The 21,159-nt window shown below is 42.4% G+C and overlaps 1 protein-coding gene across 2 annotated transcripts in view; it reads left to right on the top strand.

Annotated features, from left to right (window-relative positions):
- NLK (nemo like kinase) overlaps window positions 1-4,720 on the top strand; it is a 165,541-nt gene extending 160,821 nt beyond the window's left edge. The window contains exons 10-12 of one of the 2 annotated variants that reach the window (XR_006962280.1): window positions 769-862; window positions 2,905-3,031; window positions 4,163-4,720. Coding sequence is in view for 1 of the 2 variants with exons in the window: in XM_047080744.1 (XP_046936700.1) it covers window positions 769-862; window positions 2,905-2,959 (149 nt within the window). In the remaining variant the exon portion in view is untranslated. Of the gene's footprint in view, window positions 1-768; window positions 863-2,904 lie in introns of both variants that reach the window. The other variant, XM_047080744.1, reaches the window with a different exon arrangement.
- The last annotated feature ends 16,439 nt before the right edge of the window (window positions 4,721-21,159 follow it).

The raw sequence follows: 21,159 nt of genomic DNA, 5'->3' as shown, positions 1-21,159 counted from the left end.
AAGAAGGCTCTGTGTGGGGTGAAAACACCGATTTAATAGTACGAGTGGAAGGTCAGGCAGAGGAGCTTCCCAAGATGACTTACCTAGTGAGTGTGACTCAAAGTAGTTAATATGGATTCACTCAGTGTGGTTTCATTGACTGAAACATACTGGACTTTTTCATAAAACATGCAGACTTTGAAAAGGATAAACATCTACTGAGGGAATCATTCCTTGAATGATCACAAGAGAGGGGAATTTCTGATAGTCTACTCCTAAAGTTCCCTGACAGGATCTCTTATTGGGGTGGTCCACGCTGGAGGTTAATGACATCCAAAATTCTGAATGATTTTAGACATTTTAGGACATTCTAGAAAGGAGTGGTCCTCAAAGTAAACAGCCCAAAACTATGTACCTAAACACCAGTTGAGGGTTTTTTTAAGTGATTTTCAAAAAGGCAATAATTACCAGCAATTGAGAAGATGCACTCATAATGCCAACCCAAGTGGCATCACTCTCAAATTTACAGACCATTTTACTCCTCCCATTGATGGGGTTTCCAACCCATATAATGCCACTTGGCAGAGAAGGGGGTTGCCTGTGTTTAGCAGCCGCTGTCATTTTGGTTTTGGGACAGTTCCATTGGATTCTGCCCGATACGTGATATGTGTGTTTGATCTAATGAAACCAGTAGGATATGCTGTTCAGATGCTGGCCAGTTAGCTGAGAGTCCACTGCTCCCAGGCCTGCAGGTCGGCATGGATTGTATGATGTTTGCTTTCTCCACAGAAATTATTCACCAGTTCATTTTGGAACAGCAGAAAGGAAACAGAGTGCCTCTCTGCATCAACCCGCAGTCTGCTGCTTTTAAGAGCTTTATTAGGTAACTATGTGTATGTAATTCTTACTCTCTTGTTATTAAAAGGGTGCCATTGTGATTTGGTTGTTCAGCATATTTCTGTTTTTATTTAGATTGGATAATATAGATAAAAAGGAGGTTTTCTTTTACGAGGTTTGGCTTTAGTCAAAAGCAAATTAAAAAATGACAGCATTCATTTTTACACGGACACCAATTCACAGTGGTTGCATTGGGTGGCGCTTTAGCAGTTTTGTTCCCAGATGACCACTGTACTGCCTGATCACGCGCACGGGTAGCTAGGGATGCTCCTGCAGTGGCAGTGTGGTGGCCGCTGCCCTCGAGTTAGACGTGGTCATCTTGGCTCCTGCCACCGTCCCCACCACCTTAATAATAACTGGAAGCAAGATTACTTTATAGGTATAGTGCCAGTGTGTCCTGTGTAGAGTTTTGTTTAAAGAACTTTATAGCCACTTCAGAATCCAACAAGCCTCATTCTCTTTGTCTGTGTGTCCTTTCCTTCTCCATCTCTTTTCCCCTCACTCCTTGCATCAGTTAAGGTCCAGTCAGGAGAAAGAAACCACACCCAGTAATGGGAACAGGGAAGATTTAATAGCGAGAAGCATTACCTAGGAAAAGATGGTGCATAAGAAGATCCTGGAGTTTCCCAAAGTAGCAGATGCAAAAAGCAGGTACTCCCTCTAGACTGAGGGAAGAGTGAACAAGGAGGAGGCCCCTCCACCCAAGGCTAGTAAGATTTGGACTTCTTTGGAGAGGATATGGCTGCCATAGGAACACACACAGCGTGAGGGTGGTGAGAAAACTTTGCAAAAGGAGTGGGCAGAACTAGTCCATCAGAGAGGCCTGTTGGGTTGCAGAGAAACTTGCCAGAAAGTTTGGGTAGAACAAAACTGAGCCTTCCATGTCAAAAAAAAAACAAAAAACAAAAAAAAACCCCACCAGAACCAGGAAGGAGAGCCCCTGATGCTGTGGCCTTGCAGCGCCCTCCCAGCACAAGCCAGGCGTCAAAGGGTAATGTGAGCAGGGTCTGGCTCCGGTGTCACAAAGCAGGGCAGAGAAGGACAGATTTGGATCTGAGAAGCCACACTCTTCTCCTTTCTACCCCACCTGCCTTTCTGCCCCTCCTTCCTCCTACTTCCCTGTGCTTTCTTTTAACTGGCCTTGACATGGTGTTGAACTTGATTGAATTTGTTGAATCAAAGTCAAGAATTTTCATTTAAAATTTTTTAAATCAGGGTGACTTTCATTCTTCCATGTATTTGTCTATGGAGAGAAAGAATTAGGCTGCTTTTTACTTTTCTCTGTGGTTTAAAATTACTTTGTTTTATTATTTCCCCCTAAGAGTCAGTGACCCAGCCAATCACGTGTTTCAGTACCTTTCAGGTGCCAGTTACTCATTATCCCGGGCCCCAGGAAGCACAGTGCTTACACACACCCACAAGTTTATAATCCAGTTAGCCAAATTAGACAGATATGTCAAATAACTGAAAAAACCCATCTGTGGATAACAACTGCTAAGTGATTATCCATTACTACTGAATTAATACTTGATAAAAGAGTGCTTAAAGCCTCATTCAAAATAGATCCCCACTTAATGTCACTGTATTTTGAGAGGCTACTTTTCAGTAGATAATTCTGCATCCTTTAAGGTTATTTTCCTGGTTGATTATAGACATTATTATTTACAGTACCTACCACTTGCTTCATATTATGAACTAGGCGCAGTGAAACCACTTTGCATACATTATCTCATGCATTTGTCACAGTAGCCGGTGAGGCGGGTAGCCTCTTCCCTTCCAGAAGAGGAAAGGTGAGAGGGTTTGCTCAGCGGCCCACGAGTCAGTGACCTATCGTTTTCAGGCCCATCACAGTTGCCTCACTTATAGATGCAGATTCTTGAATGAACAGTGAGAAGTTAAACAAACAAAAATCCAGAAATGGACTTTACGATTTTTTTAAAGGCAGGGAGGGAAACACGCAGCACTGACTCACCCTCTTGCCCTTTGTGGTGTCACAGCTGGTTTCACCGTGTCTCCATTTTCTTCCAGTTCCACTGTTGCCCAGCCGTCTGAGATGCCCCCATCTCCTCTGGTGTGGGAGTGACGGTGGAAGATAATGTACTACTGAAGATGTAATGTAGCTTTCCACTGGAGTCTGGGATTTGCAATTCTGGAGGTTAATCATGCTTGTACTGTAATTTTACTAATGAAGTTTTAAATTAACAACCACTACTTGTATGATATGAATAATATTTAGAAATGTTACTAGACTTTTAATCTTGTAAAGTGGTTGTGCTTTTAGAAGAAAAATATTTTACCCAGAGTTGCACATGTTTTATGAATTTAGTGCAGCTGTTATGGCTCACCTCAGAACAAAAGAGAATTGAACCAAATTTGGGATTTTGGGGTTTTGTGTTTTTGTTTTGTTTTGTTTTTCTTTTTTTAAATGAAGTGAGATTGTTCACACACACACACACACACACACACACACACACACACACAGGACAGTCGTCCATTTTGATATTTGAGCCATTCCTGAAAATTTGGGGTTTTCTAAAATGAAAGAATCTAGAAACCTTGCCTGCGACCAATCATGGAGCCACATGAGCTGATCGTGGCTGCACCTGGGGGAGGGGTGGGGGGTGGGGCATGCCACCTAATGATCAAGCCCTATAATTAGCTTCTCATTAGAGCCGTGACGGTGATGTGTGCTGTCTAAAATCCAATGTTGTGGGTAGAGAGAATGAGTTTGTGACTAGGAGAGACTAAACTTCTGTTTTCCTTACCCAGTATAAATATATATATATATATTTAATCTATTTTTATTAGAAGTTTTTCTGCTCTTTCTTACATAAAAGAACCCCCAAGCATGCATCTTTCATGTGTGTAAATAATTCATTTCTGGGCTAATTTCAAAAGAATCCCAACATTGCTGTATAGAGAGAGAACTAGCTTGCACATTTTAGGTCTGTGAAATTTTGTGAGACTTTTCCTGCACTGGACAGTTAAAAAAAAAAATAAATAAAGACAAAAACAAATTTTTAAAAATTTTAAAGCCACAAAAAAAGGCACATAGGGAATTATGTCAAATGTGTTTGTGTCCTTAGGCAAAGCTGTGGGAGTCTTGAAATGTCACAGTAGTAAATAACTTATTACTTTTTGACAAATTCTTTTTTCTGTTGGAACACTGAATTCTTCTGTGCATATGTATATATGAATACAAATTGAAGGCCTCTACCTCCTGGAGTTATACAACTTGGCTTGTTTACCTCCACATGCTGATGATGACTATTTTTTTTTTTTTAAGTTCAATGTGGAGACTTGAAACTTGAATGTCCCTTCCAACTTTTATATTAAAAATAAAAAGACAAGAAAATTGAAGATCGTTTTTCACCTGTACAAGGAATACTAATGGATCGTCTTAAAATTGGTCTAGGAAAAAACCTTGGTGTGTGTTATGGACAATTAACTGTTAAAGTTATTGTAAGTTATCTGTATTTAGCAGAGTATTTTCATCTTGAGTGATCTGAGCTGAATTTGAAGACTATTAATAAGTTATGTTTGGAAGTTTTAACTTCAATGAAGTAATTATTTGCTGTGAAAGAAACAAACATTGAATTACTAAACAAAGATGGTGCAATATCTTTGTTTTTTTTTTATGAGGCTCCTGAGAATCAACCCAACTGAAGCATTTCAATTCACTTGAATGAGAAACGTGTTTAGTATCAAAAGAGCCCAAGAAGACACTGGTGTGAAAGGTACAATCTCAGAGGTTGGTCAATTACCGTGGCACACTTACTGGTCACTTTGTACAATGTAGATTTGAAGTACAGTGGTGAAAACATTAAATGTGACATTTGAAAAAGATGTGTCATCTTTTTTATTTCGATTCCTTTCCTTTGTTTTCTCTTCAGTACAGCTTTTATCCTGATTTTGTAGTTTGAAGACATTGGCTATTTATAGTTCTGTTTTGATCTTGGAGGAAATTAGTTGTGGTTTTTAAAAATCTTCCCAGAAACCTTACATTGCCAAGAACATATCAAAAACTTAATTAACTAATATTAAAGACATTGTGAGTCAAATACATATCGTTTGAAAGTCTTTTCCAGACCTTAGAGTCTAACCCAGTGGTTTTCTTTTGTTTTTTTGTTTTGTTTTGTTGCACAAAGAACCCCATTTTCAATGTGAGATTAAATTTCAATACATGAGAGTCCAATACATTAAATAAATAAAAGTGGACTGCTCTAGATGAAGCAGACTGCTGAGGACTTGACCTCACCCTCCTCTTCCTTTCTGCCTCCTGCCCTCCCCCCACCCCCCACCCCCACCCCAGCAGCCCAAACGTAATTCCAGCTAAGGAAGAAGTCCTAGCCGGGTGGTGGGTAATTACGACCTGACACCAGACTGCCTGACTTCAGAATACCTTCCCTGTGGCAGATAAGGCAACCTGACTGTTGAGTTTGTAGATGACATAGATTTACCCCTGTCTTTTCTTGATTTAGCAAAATGAATGGATTTTTTTCCTGACATGGAAGGAGTTGACTGTTCCAACTACTAATACACACACACATATTTGTTTGTTCATCTAATAAACTTTTGAATACCTATTGAGTGTAAGAATTACCTAGAAGGAAGCCTTGTTAATAGAATAGTGCTTAAATAAGAAAACTAGTTTTTATCACTTACAAGACGGGATTATGAGTTGCACCTGTAACAGTTTAAAACTAATTCTTCAGAGATAAATATTAGACAGAATATATTGACATGATCCCAGGGTCATGGGATCTCTCTGTCTCTCTGTCTCTCTGTCTGTCTCTCAAACAGGCATCTTTTCATGTGCCTGTTGGCCACCTGTATGTGTTCTTCGGAAAAATGTTTTATTCTTATCCTCTGCCAATTTTTTAATTGCATTGTTTGTTTTTCTGTTGAGTTGTATGAGTTCCTTGTATATCACAGATAATAACCCTTTATCACATACATGGCTTACAAATATCTTCCATTCAGTAGGTTGCCTTTTTATTTTGATAATGGTTTCCATTGCTGTGCAGAAGCTTTTTAGTTTATTTTGGCTTTAGTTTTCCTTGTCTTTGGAGTCTGATCCACAAAGATGCCACTAAAACCAATGCCAAGAAGTTTACTGCCTGTTTTCTTCTTGGAATTTTATGGTTTCAGGTCTTCTATTCAAGACTTTAATCCATTTTGAACTAATTTTTGTGTATGGTGTAAGATAGTCTAGTTTCATCCTCTTGCCATGTGGCTGTCGAAATATCCCAACACCATTTATTGAAGAGACTCTCCTTTCTCTATTGTATGTTCTTGGCCCCTTCATCATAGACCAATTGTCTATGTATGTGTGGGTTTATTTCTGGGCTCTCAATTATGTTCCATTGATCTGTATGTCTGTTTTTGTACCATTACCATACTGTTTTGATTACAGTAACTTTGTAGTATAGTTTTAAATCAAGGAGCCTGGTACCTCCAGCTTTATTGTTATTTCTCAAGATTGCTTTGGGTATTCAGGATCTTTTGTGGTTCCATACAAATTTTAGAATTATTTGTTTTAGTTCTGTGAAGTATACCATTGGAATTTTGATAGATATTCCATTGAATCTGTAGATAGCTTTGGGTATTAGGGACATTTTAACAGTATTAATTCTCCAATCCATGAGCACAGAATACCTTTCCATCTGTTTGTGTCCTCTTCAATTTCTGTCTTCAGCATCTTCTAGTTTTCATTATATAAGTCTTTCACTTCCTTGGTTAAATTTATTCCTTGGTAATTTATTCTTTTTGATGCAATTGTAAATAGTATTGTTTTTCATTTCTCTTTCTGGTGTCTTGTTATTGGTGTATAAAAATGCCACAGATATCTGTATTGTTTTGCATCCTAGCTGTCCTGAATTAAGTTATTAGTGCTAATAGATTTTTGGTGGATTCTTTAGGGATATATATATTATACATACATATACATACACATATATACATACACACACATACATAAACATACATATATATAAATATATATATAAATATATAATATATAATAAATATATAACCTATTTAATAATATATAATAACATATAATATAAACACATATATACATACATACATACATACATGTCATCTGCAAATAGTAACAATTTTATTTCTTCCTTCCTTTCTAATTTGGATGCCTTCCATTTCTTTTTCTTACCTGATTGCCATGGCTAGGACTTCTAGTACTATGTTGAATAAAAGTGGTAAGAATATGCATCCTTGTCTTGTTCCTGATCTTAGAGGAAAACCTTTTAGCTTTTAACCATTGAGTGTGATGTTAGCTATAAGATTCACACATATGACCCTTCTTTATGAGCTACATTCCCTCTATACTTACTTCGTTGAGAGCTTTTATTATAAATGGATGTTGAATTTTGTCAGATGCTTTTTCTGCATCTATTGAGATGATCATATGATTTTTCTTTTATTACTGTGGGTATCACATTGATTGTTGAACTATCCTTGCATCCCTGGAGTAAACCCCACTTGGTCATGGTATGTGATCCTTTTAATGTATTGTTGGACTTGGATTGCTAATATTTCATTGAGGATTTTTGCATCTGTGTTCATCAAGGATATTGGTGGCCTCCTAAAATGTATTTAGAAGCTTTCCCTCCTCTTCAGTTTTTTGGAAGAGTTTGAGAAAGATTGGTATACATTTTCTTTGAGTGTGTGGTAGAAAACTCCAGTGAAGCTATCTGGTCCTGGACTTTTGTTTGTTAGGAGATTTTTCATTACTGTTCATCCTCCTCATGACTAATCAGTCTCTTCAGATTTTCTATTTGTTCATGATATAATGCTGGAAAATTGTATGTTTCTAGGAATTTATCCATTTTTTCTAGGTTGTCCAGCTTGTTAGTGTATAATTATTTCCCCTACACTTTTTAAGTGACTTTTTCAGTGAATGAACAATGCCCAAAATCTTGGAAAGAAGTGGTAAGTTCCAATGTCTTCAGGTTGCTGGTGGTAGAACTTTTAACAAGTAGACCTTCTTGCTAAGAAGTCAACATTTATGTTATGTAGCTGACTTCAGAGGTCTCTGATATAGTGGTCAGTCTCCTCATGTCTCAAGGAATAATCAAAGATCTCAATAAAGAGGGGCACCTGGGTGGCTCAGTGGGTTAAGCTTCCAATTCTTGATATTACCTCAGGTCATAATCTCATGGTCATGAGCTCATGGTCTGTGCTGAGCATAGGCCCTGCTTGGGATTCTCTCTCTCTCTCTCTCTCTCTCTCTCTCTCTCTCTCTCCCTCCCTGCCCCTCCCCCACTCGTGCCCACATGCACTTTCTCTCAAAATAAATATATTTTTTTTAACGTTTATTTATTTTTGAGACAGAGAGAGACAGAGCATGAATGGGGGAGGGGCAGAGAGAGAGGGAGACACAGAACCGGAAGCAGGCTCCAGGCTCTGAGCCATCAGCCCAGAGCCGGACGCGGGGCTCGAACTCACGGACCGCGAGATCGTGACCTGAGCTGAAGTCGGACGCTTAACCGACTGAGCCACCCAGGCGCCCCAATATTTCTTTTTTTAAAGATTTCTAGGGGCGCCTGGGTGGCTCAGTCAGTTAAGCGCCCTACCTCACCTCAGGTCATGATCTCACCGCTTGTGAGTTCGAGCCCCACGTCGGGCTCTGTGCTCACAGCTCAGAGCCTGGAGCCTGCTTCTAGTTCTGTGTCTCCCTCTCTCTGCCCCTCCCCACTCACGCTCTCTTTCTCTCAAAAATAAATAAAGTTTAAAAATTAAAAAAAAAAAAAATCTCTAAAGAAAGATGGGTTTAACTTTTTAATAACACTAATTTTCAGAGCTCATCATCCTCACAGCCAACTTCTCTTCATCCGGTTCTTAATTGCAGCAACCGTATCATGGTTTTTAAGAATGAACAGCTTTACTTTAGAGTCTTTGAGAATGCTTATCCTTGAGAAAAAAAATCTTGTAAAGACAATATTATGGATTCCTTTTATAAAACTATATTGGTTGGGGCACCTGGGTGGCTCGGTCAGTTAAGCATCCGACTTCAGCTCAGGTCATGATCTCATGGTTTGTGAATTCAAGCCCCATGTCAGGCTCTGTGCTGACAGCTTGGAGCCTGGAGCCCACTTTGGAATCTGTGACTCCCTCTCTCTCTGCCTCTCCCCTGCTAATGCTGTGTCTCTCTCTCTCAAAAAATAAATAAATGTTAAAAATTTTTTTAAAAACTATATTGGTTTTGTGTGTTAGTATTACATTCAGAGTGTACAACCTACAAAAGGATCGTGAAAAGGAAATCACTCTCCTTAGAGTCAAACCACCCTTTCCAGCTTCTATGGGTCATTCCAGAAATATTCTGCATAATAAAGTTTATATGTTTTTATAGGAAGGATAGGATAATCTGCATACTATCCTGCACCTTGCCTTCTTCATGTAATCTATGTGGAAGATTGTTCCACATGAACACACAGAGCTAAAGCTTTTAATTTGAGCCACTTTTTTATTATGAAGGTGAACAGTAAATAACTTGAATTAATTGCCCCTTATCTGTGTTTCTGTCCTTTGTCATGGCATTGTTTTTCTGTGAGGACAAATAATTCAAGGTAGAACCAACTAACCCAATTTCCCCCCAGGTAAGCCATCACTCATATATGTAGTAGTACTTGTTTTTTAAGTCATTTTTTAATTTTAATTTTATTACACATTTTCTTAAAAGACAAGTATTCAAACCATGTTAAAAAAAAAAAAAAAAAACTAACCGTTTTTTCCAGCTTACCAAACACCCTAAGAAAATCAAGAGGCATTTAGTTGTACAAACTCTCAACAGGTTCAGATGTGGCCCTATCTGCTCATTTGCGTGCCTTTTTTTTTTCATTCCGTCCTGTTTGCCAAAACTTATATCATTCAAGACTTCCTCGGTCATTTTACCAACAGGGGCCTTAAAAATTAATATGCTTTGGGGTGCCTGCGTGGCTCAGTCGGTTAAGCCAACTCTTGATTTCGGCTCAGGTCATGATCTCACGGTTCATGCTGCCTGAGCAGAGTGGACAGTGCAGAGCCTATTTGAGATTCTCTCTCTCGTCTCTCTGCCCCTCTCCTGCTCTCTCTGTCTCTCGAAACTAAATTTTAAAAAAATTAACATGTCTTCATATACATCATACATATGGCAAATAAATACCAATAGAATGACCACATCTTTAATATCCGTGCTCTTGGTTTACTGTCAAGAATCAGATGATGTTGAGTTTTACAGCCAGTTGTGTTCACAGGTCTTTTTACAGCAAAAATATTTTCAGCAATATAGATGATTTCACATTCTAAAAAACACTATTAAACACCTAGGAATTCTTAATGAAATATAACAATAAGTAGCTAAGCTTACAGAAAGAGGGAAATCTTTAAGGACCAAAACCAAAGGGCACTGGAGCCATTGCTTCCCTGAGGCCATTTGCCAACTGGTAAATATATATAATATATAAGGTAATATACCTCTCTCTCTCTCTCTCTCTCTCTCTCTCTCTCTCTCCATATATATATATATATATATATATATATATTATATATGTATATATATGATATATATATTAGCTATATAGTAGCTAATATTTATTGACTACCAGACTCTGTTCTAAGAACTGCAAATATTAATTGTACAACAACCCCATAATGTGGGTACTATTATTAATTAGACCCATCTTTCAGAGGAAGAAACTAAGACTCAAAGAAACACATTAGAATCTTAGCTAGTGACACTACATGAGAGACAGGACACATGACCTTGAGCAAGATGTGAAATAAAAATTTAGATCCCACATATATATAGCTGAGATCTTCAAAGAGCTATTCCTTCAGTGAAAGGGAAAAAAAAAAAAAATCAACTGCCACAAGGATATGTATCTCTTACAACCTTATCCTTAACAGAAGCCTCAAAAGATTCCAGTAGATAAAACACACCCAAAAAATGAGCTCACAACCCCAAATTACAAAACATAGGGAAAGAAGTTGTTATATATAAGAGACCATTACAAAGCAAGTGATCTGATACCGGAAGTACTGGATGCAGAATACAGAATGATAATGCTTTGGGGTGGCTCAGTCAGTTAAGCGTCCAACTCTTGATTTTGGCACATGATCTCCCATTTCATGAAATCGAGCCCCACATCAAGCTCTGCACTGAAAGCACGAATTGGAATTGTCTCTCTCCCTCTCTCTGCACCCCATTCTCTCTCTCAAAATAAATAAACAAAAAATGATTATGCTATAAAATACTGAGAAATGAAGGTATGATACCGTACTTAAAAAAAAAAAAAAAAGTAAAAGTCAGCCAGGCTGCCTGGGTGGCTCAGTTGGTTAAATGTCCGATTTCGGCTCAGGTCATGATGTCAGGGTTTGTGGGTTGAGCCCTGTGTTGGACTCTGCTGACAGCTCAGAGCCTGGAACCTGTTGCAAATCCTGTGTCTCCCTCTCTCTCTCTCTCTCTCTGCCCTCCCCACCCCCTCCCACCCCCAGCTCGCACTGTCTCTGTCAAAACTGAATAAATGTTTAAAAAAAAAAAGTCAACTGAACTATGACCAGGAAAATTTGAAAAATAATAAACTTACACAAATGAAAAGAAAGCCATTGGATGTAAAAATAGATTTGATAGGTTAAACAGTTCCAATTGAACACTGTCAAAGAAAACAAACTAAAACTTGTGAAAGATTACCCAGAATACATTAACCTAATGTACAGCAGAAACAAATCTGCACAGGAAATAATAAAAGACATTAAGAGACTTGGGGGATAGAGTGACAAAGATCGACTCTGTATAAAATTGAAGTCCCAAAGATAACAGAAGATAGACAAAATTAAATAGCTGAAATACTCCTAGATTTTGTCATAGTAGGGAATCATTGAATTTAGGAAACACTAATCATAAGCAGGATAGATAGCATGTTCTAGTGGAACTGCAGGATGACAAAGTGGCCTTAAATGTAACAAAAAATTGCCTAAAAAGAATAGCATTGAACACTCAACAGCACCAATCGAAGCTAGAAGACAACAGAATGATCCGACTAGTCAACGTTTTGAGAAGAAAGAAATGTTAACCCAGAATTACAAACTATCATTTAGTGCAAAGACATAAAAGATATTTTCGTAATAACACAAATTCAGTTTACTATGAATAGATCATTACCGTCAGCAAATTCCAAAGAATCTACTTCAAGAAGAATAAGCAGATCTCCAGTGCAAGAATGGTGATCAAACTGGCGAATGTGTGGGGAAAACTAAGCAAACGCCGACTGCATACAGCAAGAATAATAATGTCTAGTTGGGAGGGGAATAAAGTCAGACGGATTCTCTAAGCTGCAATACACATACCCGTGGAGATAAATGAAGGCTCCAGGAGGAACACAGGTACATATATTTTTAAGGGAGTCAACTTCAATATGTTTCCGCCATCATTCTCCAGGGTGTTCACCTTGCCCTTCACAATCCCCATTCTGCTTCACCCAAGAAAGACATACTTCCTACACTGTAACAATTACTGTGGTGCAGTGGCCCTGTGTGTAAAACTGGTTGCTAAGTAAAAGGGAAAATACGAAACTGTTTTTGTGCATAAAGCCCTCGCCTCTTTTCATCTCGCTGCTCTCAGATAACACATCAATCCTGAGAGATAGATAACCTCTTGAAAGTAAAGCAAAGAGAGCATTAGTAAGAAATATTGAGACTGGCAGAATTTTACTTCATTCAGGCAACAAATTCATACCACAGCTCTGACTGTCTTAAAATTCAGAAGTGAGCAGGTTTTTTTATGGAAACATGTATAAAATGAAGCCAGACTTTTTCTAACAGAAAATAAATCTATTTTGACTGCTTAGTTTGCCAATAAGGACTTTCCAATCAGTTCATATGGTAGTCATGTTTTCCATAATTAGAATTAGCTGGGAATCTGCAGCTACCAAGTTCTGACAAAAATATATTTGAAGCAAAAGATTAAAAAATTATCAAAAAATATTGTACAAATGTTGGCAAGAATGTGAGGAGTTGGAATCCTTGTGCATTGCTGATGGGAATGGAAAATGGTGCAGCCGCTATGGGAAAGTGTGGCGGTTCCTAAAATTAGAATTATTTTTTGATCCAGCAATCCAATTCTGAGTACATACATAAAAGAACTGAGAGCAGGAACTTAAACAGATACTTGAACACCAATATTCATAGCATTGATTCGCCATAGCCAAAAGGTGGAAACAGCCCAAATGTCCATCCAAGGATGAGTAGATAAACAAAGTGTGGTGTGTATATATACACTATGGAATGTTACTCAGACTTTAAAAGGAAGGAAATGCTGACACGCGATACATAGAGGAGCCTTGAACACATCATGCTACATGAAATAAGCCAGACACCAAAGAAAAAAATATTGTATGATTCTACTTACGTGAGGTAACTAGAAGGGTCAAACTCACAGAAGGTAAGTATACTGGGTACCAGGAGGAGGGGGGAGAGAGGGCGTGAGTTTGCAATGGAGCATTAATCATAGGTATGAAACTTCGAAATGATGTAGCTGCCTGATGGTGATGGCTGCACAACAATGTGCATGTACTTACTGCCCCTGAACTGTACCCTTAAAATGTTTAAAATGGTAAAATTTGTGCATATCTTACCACAATTAGAAATATACATAGATGAAGCTGTGATGTCCCAGAAATGGATGTTCAATCATTAGATAACTTATTTTGTCTCTTTTCTAAGTCACAAAGTCAGTTTCAGGATATAAAATAAATTCATTGCAACTTTAAAGGCTCATTTCTGGACTCAATTCTATTTCATTGACCTATATGTCTGTCTTTATAGCCGTCGCTGGTGTCTTGATTACTGCAGCTTTGCAGTTAAGTTTTGAAATCAGGAAGTGTGAAGTCCCCCAACTTTATTCTTTTGCAAGACTACTTTGGCTCTTCTGCGTCCCTTGCATTTCCATATGAATTTTAGAATCAGCTTGTTAATTTCTGCAGCGGCCAGATGACATTTTGATAAGCATTGCATGAATCTGTGGATCAGTTTGGGGAATTTGCCATGTACACAATATTAAATCTTTCAATCCACGAACATGAGATGTCTCTCCATTTATTTAGTTTTTCTTTCAGTTCTTTCAAGGTTTCCTAGTTTTCAGTGTACAAGTCTTGCACTTCCTTTGTTAAATGTATTTCCAAATACTTTTGATGGAATTTTCTTAATTTCATTTTCAGATTGTTCATTGCTACTATATAAAAATACAATCGAGGGGCACCTGGGTGGCTCAGTCGGTTGAGCGTCCAACTCTTGATTTCAGCTCAGGTCATGATCCCAGGGTTGTGGGATCGAGCCCTGTGTCGGACTCCATGCTGAATGTGGAGCCTGCTCGGGATTTTTGCTCTCTCTCTCACTCTGTCTCTCTCTCAAAAAATAAATAAATAAATAAATAATACAATTGATTTTTGTATGTACATTTTTTTTTTTAACATTTATCTATTTTTGAGAGATAGCACAAGCAGAGGATGGGCAGAGAGAGACACACAGAATCCAAAGCAGGCTCCAGGCTCCGAGCTGTCTGCAAAGAGCCCAGTGCGGGGCTCAAACCCACAAACTGTGAGATTATAACCTGAGGCGAACTCAGCCACTTAACCGACTGAGCCACCCAGGCGCCCCTGATTTTTGTATATTGATACTTATCCCACAACCTGGCTGAACTCACTGATTAGTTCTAAGAATTTTTTTATGTATTCCCCTTAGGATTTTATAATAAAGTTTAACATCCTACGGAAAAACATTGTAATCCAAAAATTCTACCTAAAGCTTTCCTGTTTTTTACTCCCCTGAGGGCAAAACAGAATAATGAGAAGTTTCCAGTTATGTGGGGTTTTTTTTACTTTTTATTTTTTAAAATTTACATCCAAATTAGTTAGCATATAGTGAAACAATGATTTCAGGAGTACATTCCTTAATGCCCCTTACCCATTTAACCCATCCCCCCTCCCACGACCCCTCCAGTAACCCTGTTTTTTCTCCATATTTAGAGTCTCTTCTGTTTTGTCCCCCTCCCTGTTTTTATATTATTTTTGTTTCCCTTCCCTTATGTTCATCTGTTTTTTTGAAAAAAAATGCTGATGCCATTTAATAAGGAAAACTTTTGTTTTTTGTTTTTTTCATTTTGGGGGGCAGGTAATCTTGGCTATCTCTGTCCTGCCAAGAACTATTTCTTTTGAAAGATGTCAAACTTGGGGTGCCTGGGTGGCTCAGTCGGTTAAGCGGCCGAATTTGGCTCAGGTCATGATCTCGCGGTTCGTGAGGTCGAGCCCCGCGTCGGGCTCTGTGCTGACAGCTCAGACACTGGAGCCTTCTTTGGATTCTGTGTCTCCCTTTCTCTCTGCTCCTCCCTCGTTCATGCTCTGTCTCTCCCTGTCTCAAAAATAAATAAAACGTTAAAAAAATTTTTTTAAAAAAAGAAAAAGAAAGATGTCAAACCTATTAAAAAGTGGAAAGAGGGGCGCCTGGGTGGCACAGTCGGTTAAGCGTCCGACTTCAGCCAGGTCACGATCTCGCGGTCCGGGAGTTCGAGCCCCGCGTCGGGCTCTGGGCTGATGGCTCAGAGCCTGGAGCCTGTTTCCGATTCTGTGTCTCCCTCTCTCTCTCTGCCCCTCCCCCATTCATGCTCTGTCTCTCTCTGTCCCAAAAATAAATAAAACGAAAAAAAAAAAGTGGAAAGAAATAGTACAGTTGACTATTGAACAATATGGGTTTGAGCTGTGTAGGTCCACTTATCGTGGATTTATTACAAAACAATATTATTAATGTATTTTCTCTTATGATTTTTCTTAGCATTTTCTTTTCTCTAGGTGTTCTATAAGAATACAGTATATAATACATAGAACATATAAAATACATGTTAATCGACTATGTTATAGGTAAGGCTTTCAGTCAAACAGCAGCCTATTAATTTGGTGGGGGGTTATAAGTTATACAGATTTTTAACTGCCTGGGGGGATGTCAGCACCCCTAACCCCTCATTGTTCAGGGGTCAACTGAATGATGAAAACCCAAATAAGGGTGCCTAGGTGGCTCAGTCGGTTAAGCATCTGACTCTTGATTTCAGCTCAGGTCATGATCTCATGGTTTATGGACTCAAGCCCCACATCGGGTTCTGCATTGACAGTGTGGAGCCTGCTTGGGATTCTCTCTCTCCCTCTCTCTGCACCCTCCCACCCCACTCACACTTTCTCTTTCTCTCAAAATAAGTAAATAAATGTTAAAAAAAAAAAAAAGAAAAGAAAGAAAGAAAACCCAAATACTCTTCGTCTAGATTCACCACATTTATTAATCTATACACAAATATGTGTGTGTGTGTATATATATATATACACACACATGTATATTTATGTATACAAATATATGTACTTTTTAAAGTTTTTTGCTGAGGGGCACCTGGGTGGCTCAGTTAAACATCTGACTTTGGCTCAGGTCATGATCTCACAGTTTGCGAGTTTGAGCCCCACATCGGGCTGTGTCCATCTTTTTGAAAAAATCAAAATCACAGGGAGCCTGGGTGGCTCGGTCGGTGAAGCGTCCAACTTTGGCGCAGGTCATGATCTCACGGTTCATGAGTTCGGGCTCTGTGCTGACAGCTCAGAGCCCGGAGCCTCCTTCGGATTCTGTGTCTCCCTCCCTCTCTGCCCTGCCCCTGCTTGTGCTCTCCTCTGAGTCTCTCTCTCTCTCTCTCTCAAAAATAAACCTTAAAAAAATTAAATAAATCAAAATCAGTGCAAAAAGATCTATGAACAACAAAATAGCCACATTTTAGACCAAGCCTTTGTGAATTGGCCTCCACCTGCTCTGCGCCTCCTCCCAAGTTCACAGGTTCTTGGACCTGAAAAGGAGGTAATCACTCCAAACAGGTGGCCGGATGCCTTCTGCCTCAGGGAAACCTACAGATCTCAAGAGATCACTCTGAATCTCTCCCCCCACCTCCCCCCCTCCTCCGCAGCCTCCTTGCTACACCTCTGGCACCAATAGAATCTTAGTTGTTTTTTTTTTTTTTAAGTTTATTTATTTTGAGAGAGACAGAGACAGCACGTGAGCAGGGGAGGGGCAGGGAAAGAGAGGGAAAGACACAGAATCCAAAGCAGGCTCCGCCCTGTCAGCACAGAGCCCAACGCGGGGCTCGAACTCACAAAACTGAGCTCATCACCTGAGGTGAAACCAGAATCGGCTGCTTAACCATCTGAGCCACCCAGGCGCCCCAGAATCTTCTGTTAAGGGACGTTTTGGTTTTGAGGTGTGAAGCCATCAGCTGACTCTACGGCCACAATAGCTTTCCAGGTCTCATCATTTTCCGTTAGCAGGTGACAATCTCCATGCGGCAGGACGCTTTCATATCTCGTCCCCTCAACCAGGACTCCAGGTCTGCGTCAGTAAAAGGAAGATATGGAACCCACAGCCTAGCAGCAAAGGTGCGCGGAGACATGCGCTCAGATCAACACTGGTGCGAAAGGAACAAACGTGTCACCGAGAGTGGTACAGGCAGGCTCAGAGCCGGCAGCGGTGACACCAAATAGAGGCCAGCAGGGGAGAAGGCCTTTGGCCCTTCAAATATGCCGGGCTGGGGGAAGTGTGGGTGCATTTTAAGTAGATGGGAAAGTGAACCGAGAGCGGAGAACTCTACAGTTGCCGCCGGAAGGAAAGCAGCGGGGTCCCTTCCTCGGAGCGCCTCTCCCGCTAGAATTCCACTCCCACCACCGCGGGGGCGCTGCTGGGCTAACGGTGTTTGTCTCATCACAATACGAGTGATTTTCAGAAAGTGCTGACCACTGCCACTGCTCACTCAGAAAGACAGGGTGACAGCTCAAGACCCCCCCCCTTTTTTTTTTTTTTTTTCTTAAGCCACTCTTTGACTTACTCTTTGCTTTGGGTGAGGGAATCCGCTGATCGACGGCCGTGTCCTCCCTCCTCCCCAGACCAATCTGCCTCCTACCACTTCTCTGACCTCCCGTTTAGAGCGGCAGTGCCCCCCACTGAAGGAATTTCAAACAGAAGACAGCAGCTGCACGGAGATTTTTTTTTTTTTTTTTTTTTTTTTTTTTTGGACCGAAGAGCCCTGCGGGGAAAGTGCTTGGCCTTGAAAGTCTTTATCTACAGATAACAAACTTGGCTGGGCGAGAGGTTTTCTGAGAAACACTCACATGAGCAGCTGTCCGCTTACCACGTTCCCGGGGAAATCCCAGCCGGGGGGAGGGGAGGGGAGGTGACGCCCACACACTCTCCCCTGCCCCCCCAGCAAGCAGTTCTAATCGGAGGGGAGTACAGCCTAAGTGGGCCGCCTTGTCCTGGAAGCCACCTTTGGGGGCGGGGCAGAGCACACCTTGCCAGGCCCCTCCGGAGTAACGCGTGGAGTGCTCCACCTGCGCAACAGACCCTGGGCTGCCAGGACTTTGTGTTCTGGCAGCCTTCAAGCCACCCCACAAGGAACCTTCACCTCCCTCCCCTGCTATGCTCCCCTTCCAGCAGGCTCTTGACTGTCCTCCATAGTAAACACCCCCTCCTGTCCGGAGCCCAGACCCCTCCTCCCAGACCCCCTCCTCCCAGACCCCTCAGCCTTCACCGCCTGCCGGAACTGACACCTGACTCCCCGCTCTCCAAGGTCTCGGCTTCCCCACAGCCCTCCCCCGTGTTGGCAGTTCGTTTTTTTTCACACACCAGCCTCCCTGCTCCCCAAGGCCACAACCTCCGCTCTCTGAGGTTTGAGCCATGCCTTGGCCCATGCCCACCTCCTCCTGGGTGCTCTCCTGACTCTACCTTGGCAACAGTCTCCCCAGCCTTCTCACCCCCATCCCAGGTGGTCTTCACCGTCCATCCATCCAGCACCTTGGGCTCTCTGTCCCTTGACTCCATCTCCAAACACCTTCCCCTCCTCTCCATTTCGGCCCACACCTCCCCCTGCACAGAAGCTCTTCCCAACACCAGGAATTTGGACATCGTGCCCCCCTGTCATAATTTCCCAACCTTCTGGCCTCTTCATCCGGTGACTCCCACCCTGCCAGCACTGCCTCCTCGGCCTCACGTTCATTCCCTTCTCCGCCTTCTCCCAGGCTGCCAGCCCCTCTGGCCCACGGGGCTTCCTCCCCATCCAGCTTGAAACGCATGTTCCGCCTCTTCAATCCACCCTTCTCATCCAACGTCTCAAAATCACCAGTGTGTTTCTTTTAACTCTTTTTGAAGTTTATTTGGTGGGGGAGGGGGAGAGAGAGAGGAGAGAGAGAATCCCAGCGGGGCTCTGTGCGCTCTCAGCACACAGCCCCAATGCGGGGCTCGATCTCACAAACCATGAGATCGTGACCTGAGCCGAGATCAAGAGTCAGTGGCTTCACCGACTGAGCCACTCCTCACCGATGTCTTTCCGAACCTCGGCCCTAGAGGAGTCAAGAGGCTTTTTTCTTTTTTTATTAGACAGAGAGAGAGAGAGAGAGAGAGAGAGAGAGAGAGAATGCTCATAAGCAGGGGAGTGGGGCAAAAGTAGAGAAAAAAACAATTTTTTTTTTTTTTTTTTTTTGAGAAACAGAGAAAATCTCAAGCAGGCTCCACGATCAGCACAGAGCCTGACACAGGGCTCAATCCCATGACTCTGGGATCAGGACCTGAGCAGAAATCAAGAGTCAGACGCTCACTCAACAGCCTGAACCACCCAGGCACCCTCAACAGCCTTTTTGCTGAGGAGACCCCACCCTGGAGAAAAGCACGCAGCCTCGGAGATTGGGCCTCCACATCGTTGGCCACCCACCTCAGCTGGGCCCTCTACACTGCCACCAATCTCTCTGTTCTAGTGCCAAGGGGCCCGTCCTGGGGAGCACAGAGCTCCTCTGACTTAACCCTAACCCTTCCATTCTCTCCAGCTCCTCAGGGGCCGTGAGCCACATTTCCTGCTCTCTTCCCTCCTGCAAGGACAACCTTCCTCCCTCACCCAGAAACCTCAAACAGCATCTAAGTAAGTGAAAAGCGTTCTAGTCAATCTGAGAAATACGTAGGCCATCTCTGGAGCTCATCTCCCTCCAGCCACTGCCCCGTCTCTCTCCTCTCCTTCCTAACCGGAGGTCTACACTCCCTGCCTCCCTTCCCCACCTCCTTACTCCCTGTCCTGCTGTCATGTGCCCCCTGCCTCCACCACACCTGTGCTCTCTCACAGGGCCACCGCAGGGGCCATTCAGTGTTGCTCTGACCCAGCTGACCCTCCTCCCCACCATGTTTGGGACATTACCCTCCTGTTGTGCACCTGTATCTCAGCCCCCTCCTCACCCCCCCCCCAGGATGGAGCACCCTTAAGACAGGCCCTTTGCTCGTAACACCGACCGCCAATTAAACGCGGATGCCCCACTATCTACGTATCCAGACAGGTTCACCCAACTGCCCCCGAGACTCCTCCACTAAGACTGTGGAGACTGCTCAGTGTCAACACAGCCAGAACCCGATTACCTTCTCTTCAGCTCACTTCTGTGTCCCAGTCGGTGGGACATTCAGTGAATGGCTGGGCCCAGCGGGCAGTTAAAGATCAATATTTACAGAACCAGGGGCGCCTGGGTGGCTTAGGCAGTTAATGGCGGACTTTGGCTCAGGTCACGATCTCGCTGTTGGTGAGCTCGGGGAGTGCGAGCCCCGCATCCGGCTCTGCCCTGACAGTGTGGAGCCTGCTTTGAATTCTCTCTGTCCCACTTATGATCGCGCGCGCTCTCTCTCTTTCTCTCCAAGTAAATAAGTGAATTAAAAAAATATATATATTTGCAGAATGAATAAATCCTCCCTCATTCATCACAGCCAATCCCTGCCCCAGCCAAGACCCGCCCATCCTCTTGCTATATCCCTGTGCTTCTTGCTTAATTGAAGTTGGCTCTCCCCTAGGCAGCCTTCGGAAGGCTTCCAGGCCCCTCAGGTTCGGCGGGGCTGGGACCTTGCGGGTGTTCCCACGGCCCGTGAACGTCGCACCACCGCGCGGATCACAACGCGCTATGGGGCCGGCCCTGGTCTGCGGCAGCTGGGCTGCATTAGGGGCTCCACTTCCACCAGCGCCCGTGGCCCAGCACACAGGAGCCGCTCAGTAAGGTTTACTCCTTTGCACTGAATGAATGGAGTACTGGGTGAAAGGGACCACAGCGCGCCACGCAGTCTGCAGCCAGGCCCGGCGGGCATCAGCCCCCGCGCTCCCAGTTCAGTCTGCACGCCGCAAGCCGGAGAGCCGTCCCACGCGGCGAGCGAGGAACCCCGCCCCATTCCACGCGGCGCCCCCAACGGCCAATG

Source organism: Lynx rufus, unplaced genomic scaffold, assembly GCF_022079265.1.
Source record: "Lynx rufus isolate CCGP_SWC_20201006 ecotype Redwood Valley unplaced genomic scaffold, mLynRuf1.p SCAF_18, whole genome shotgun sequence".
NCBI lineage: Eukaryota > Metazoa > Chordata > Mammalia > Carnivora > Felidae > Lynx > Lynx rufus.
This window is presented reverse-complemented; position numbering and strand designations above follow the sequence as displayed.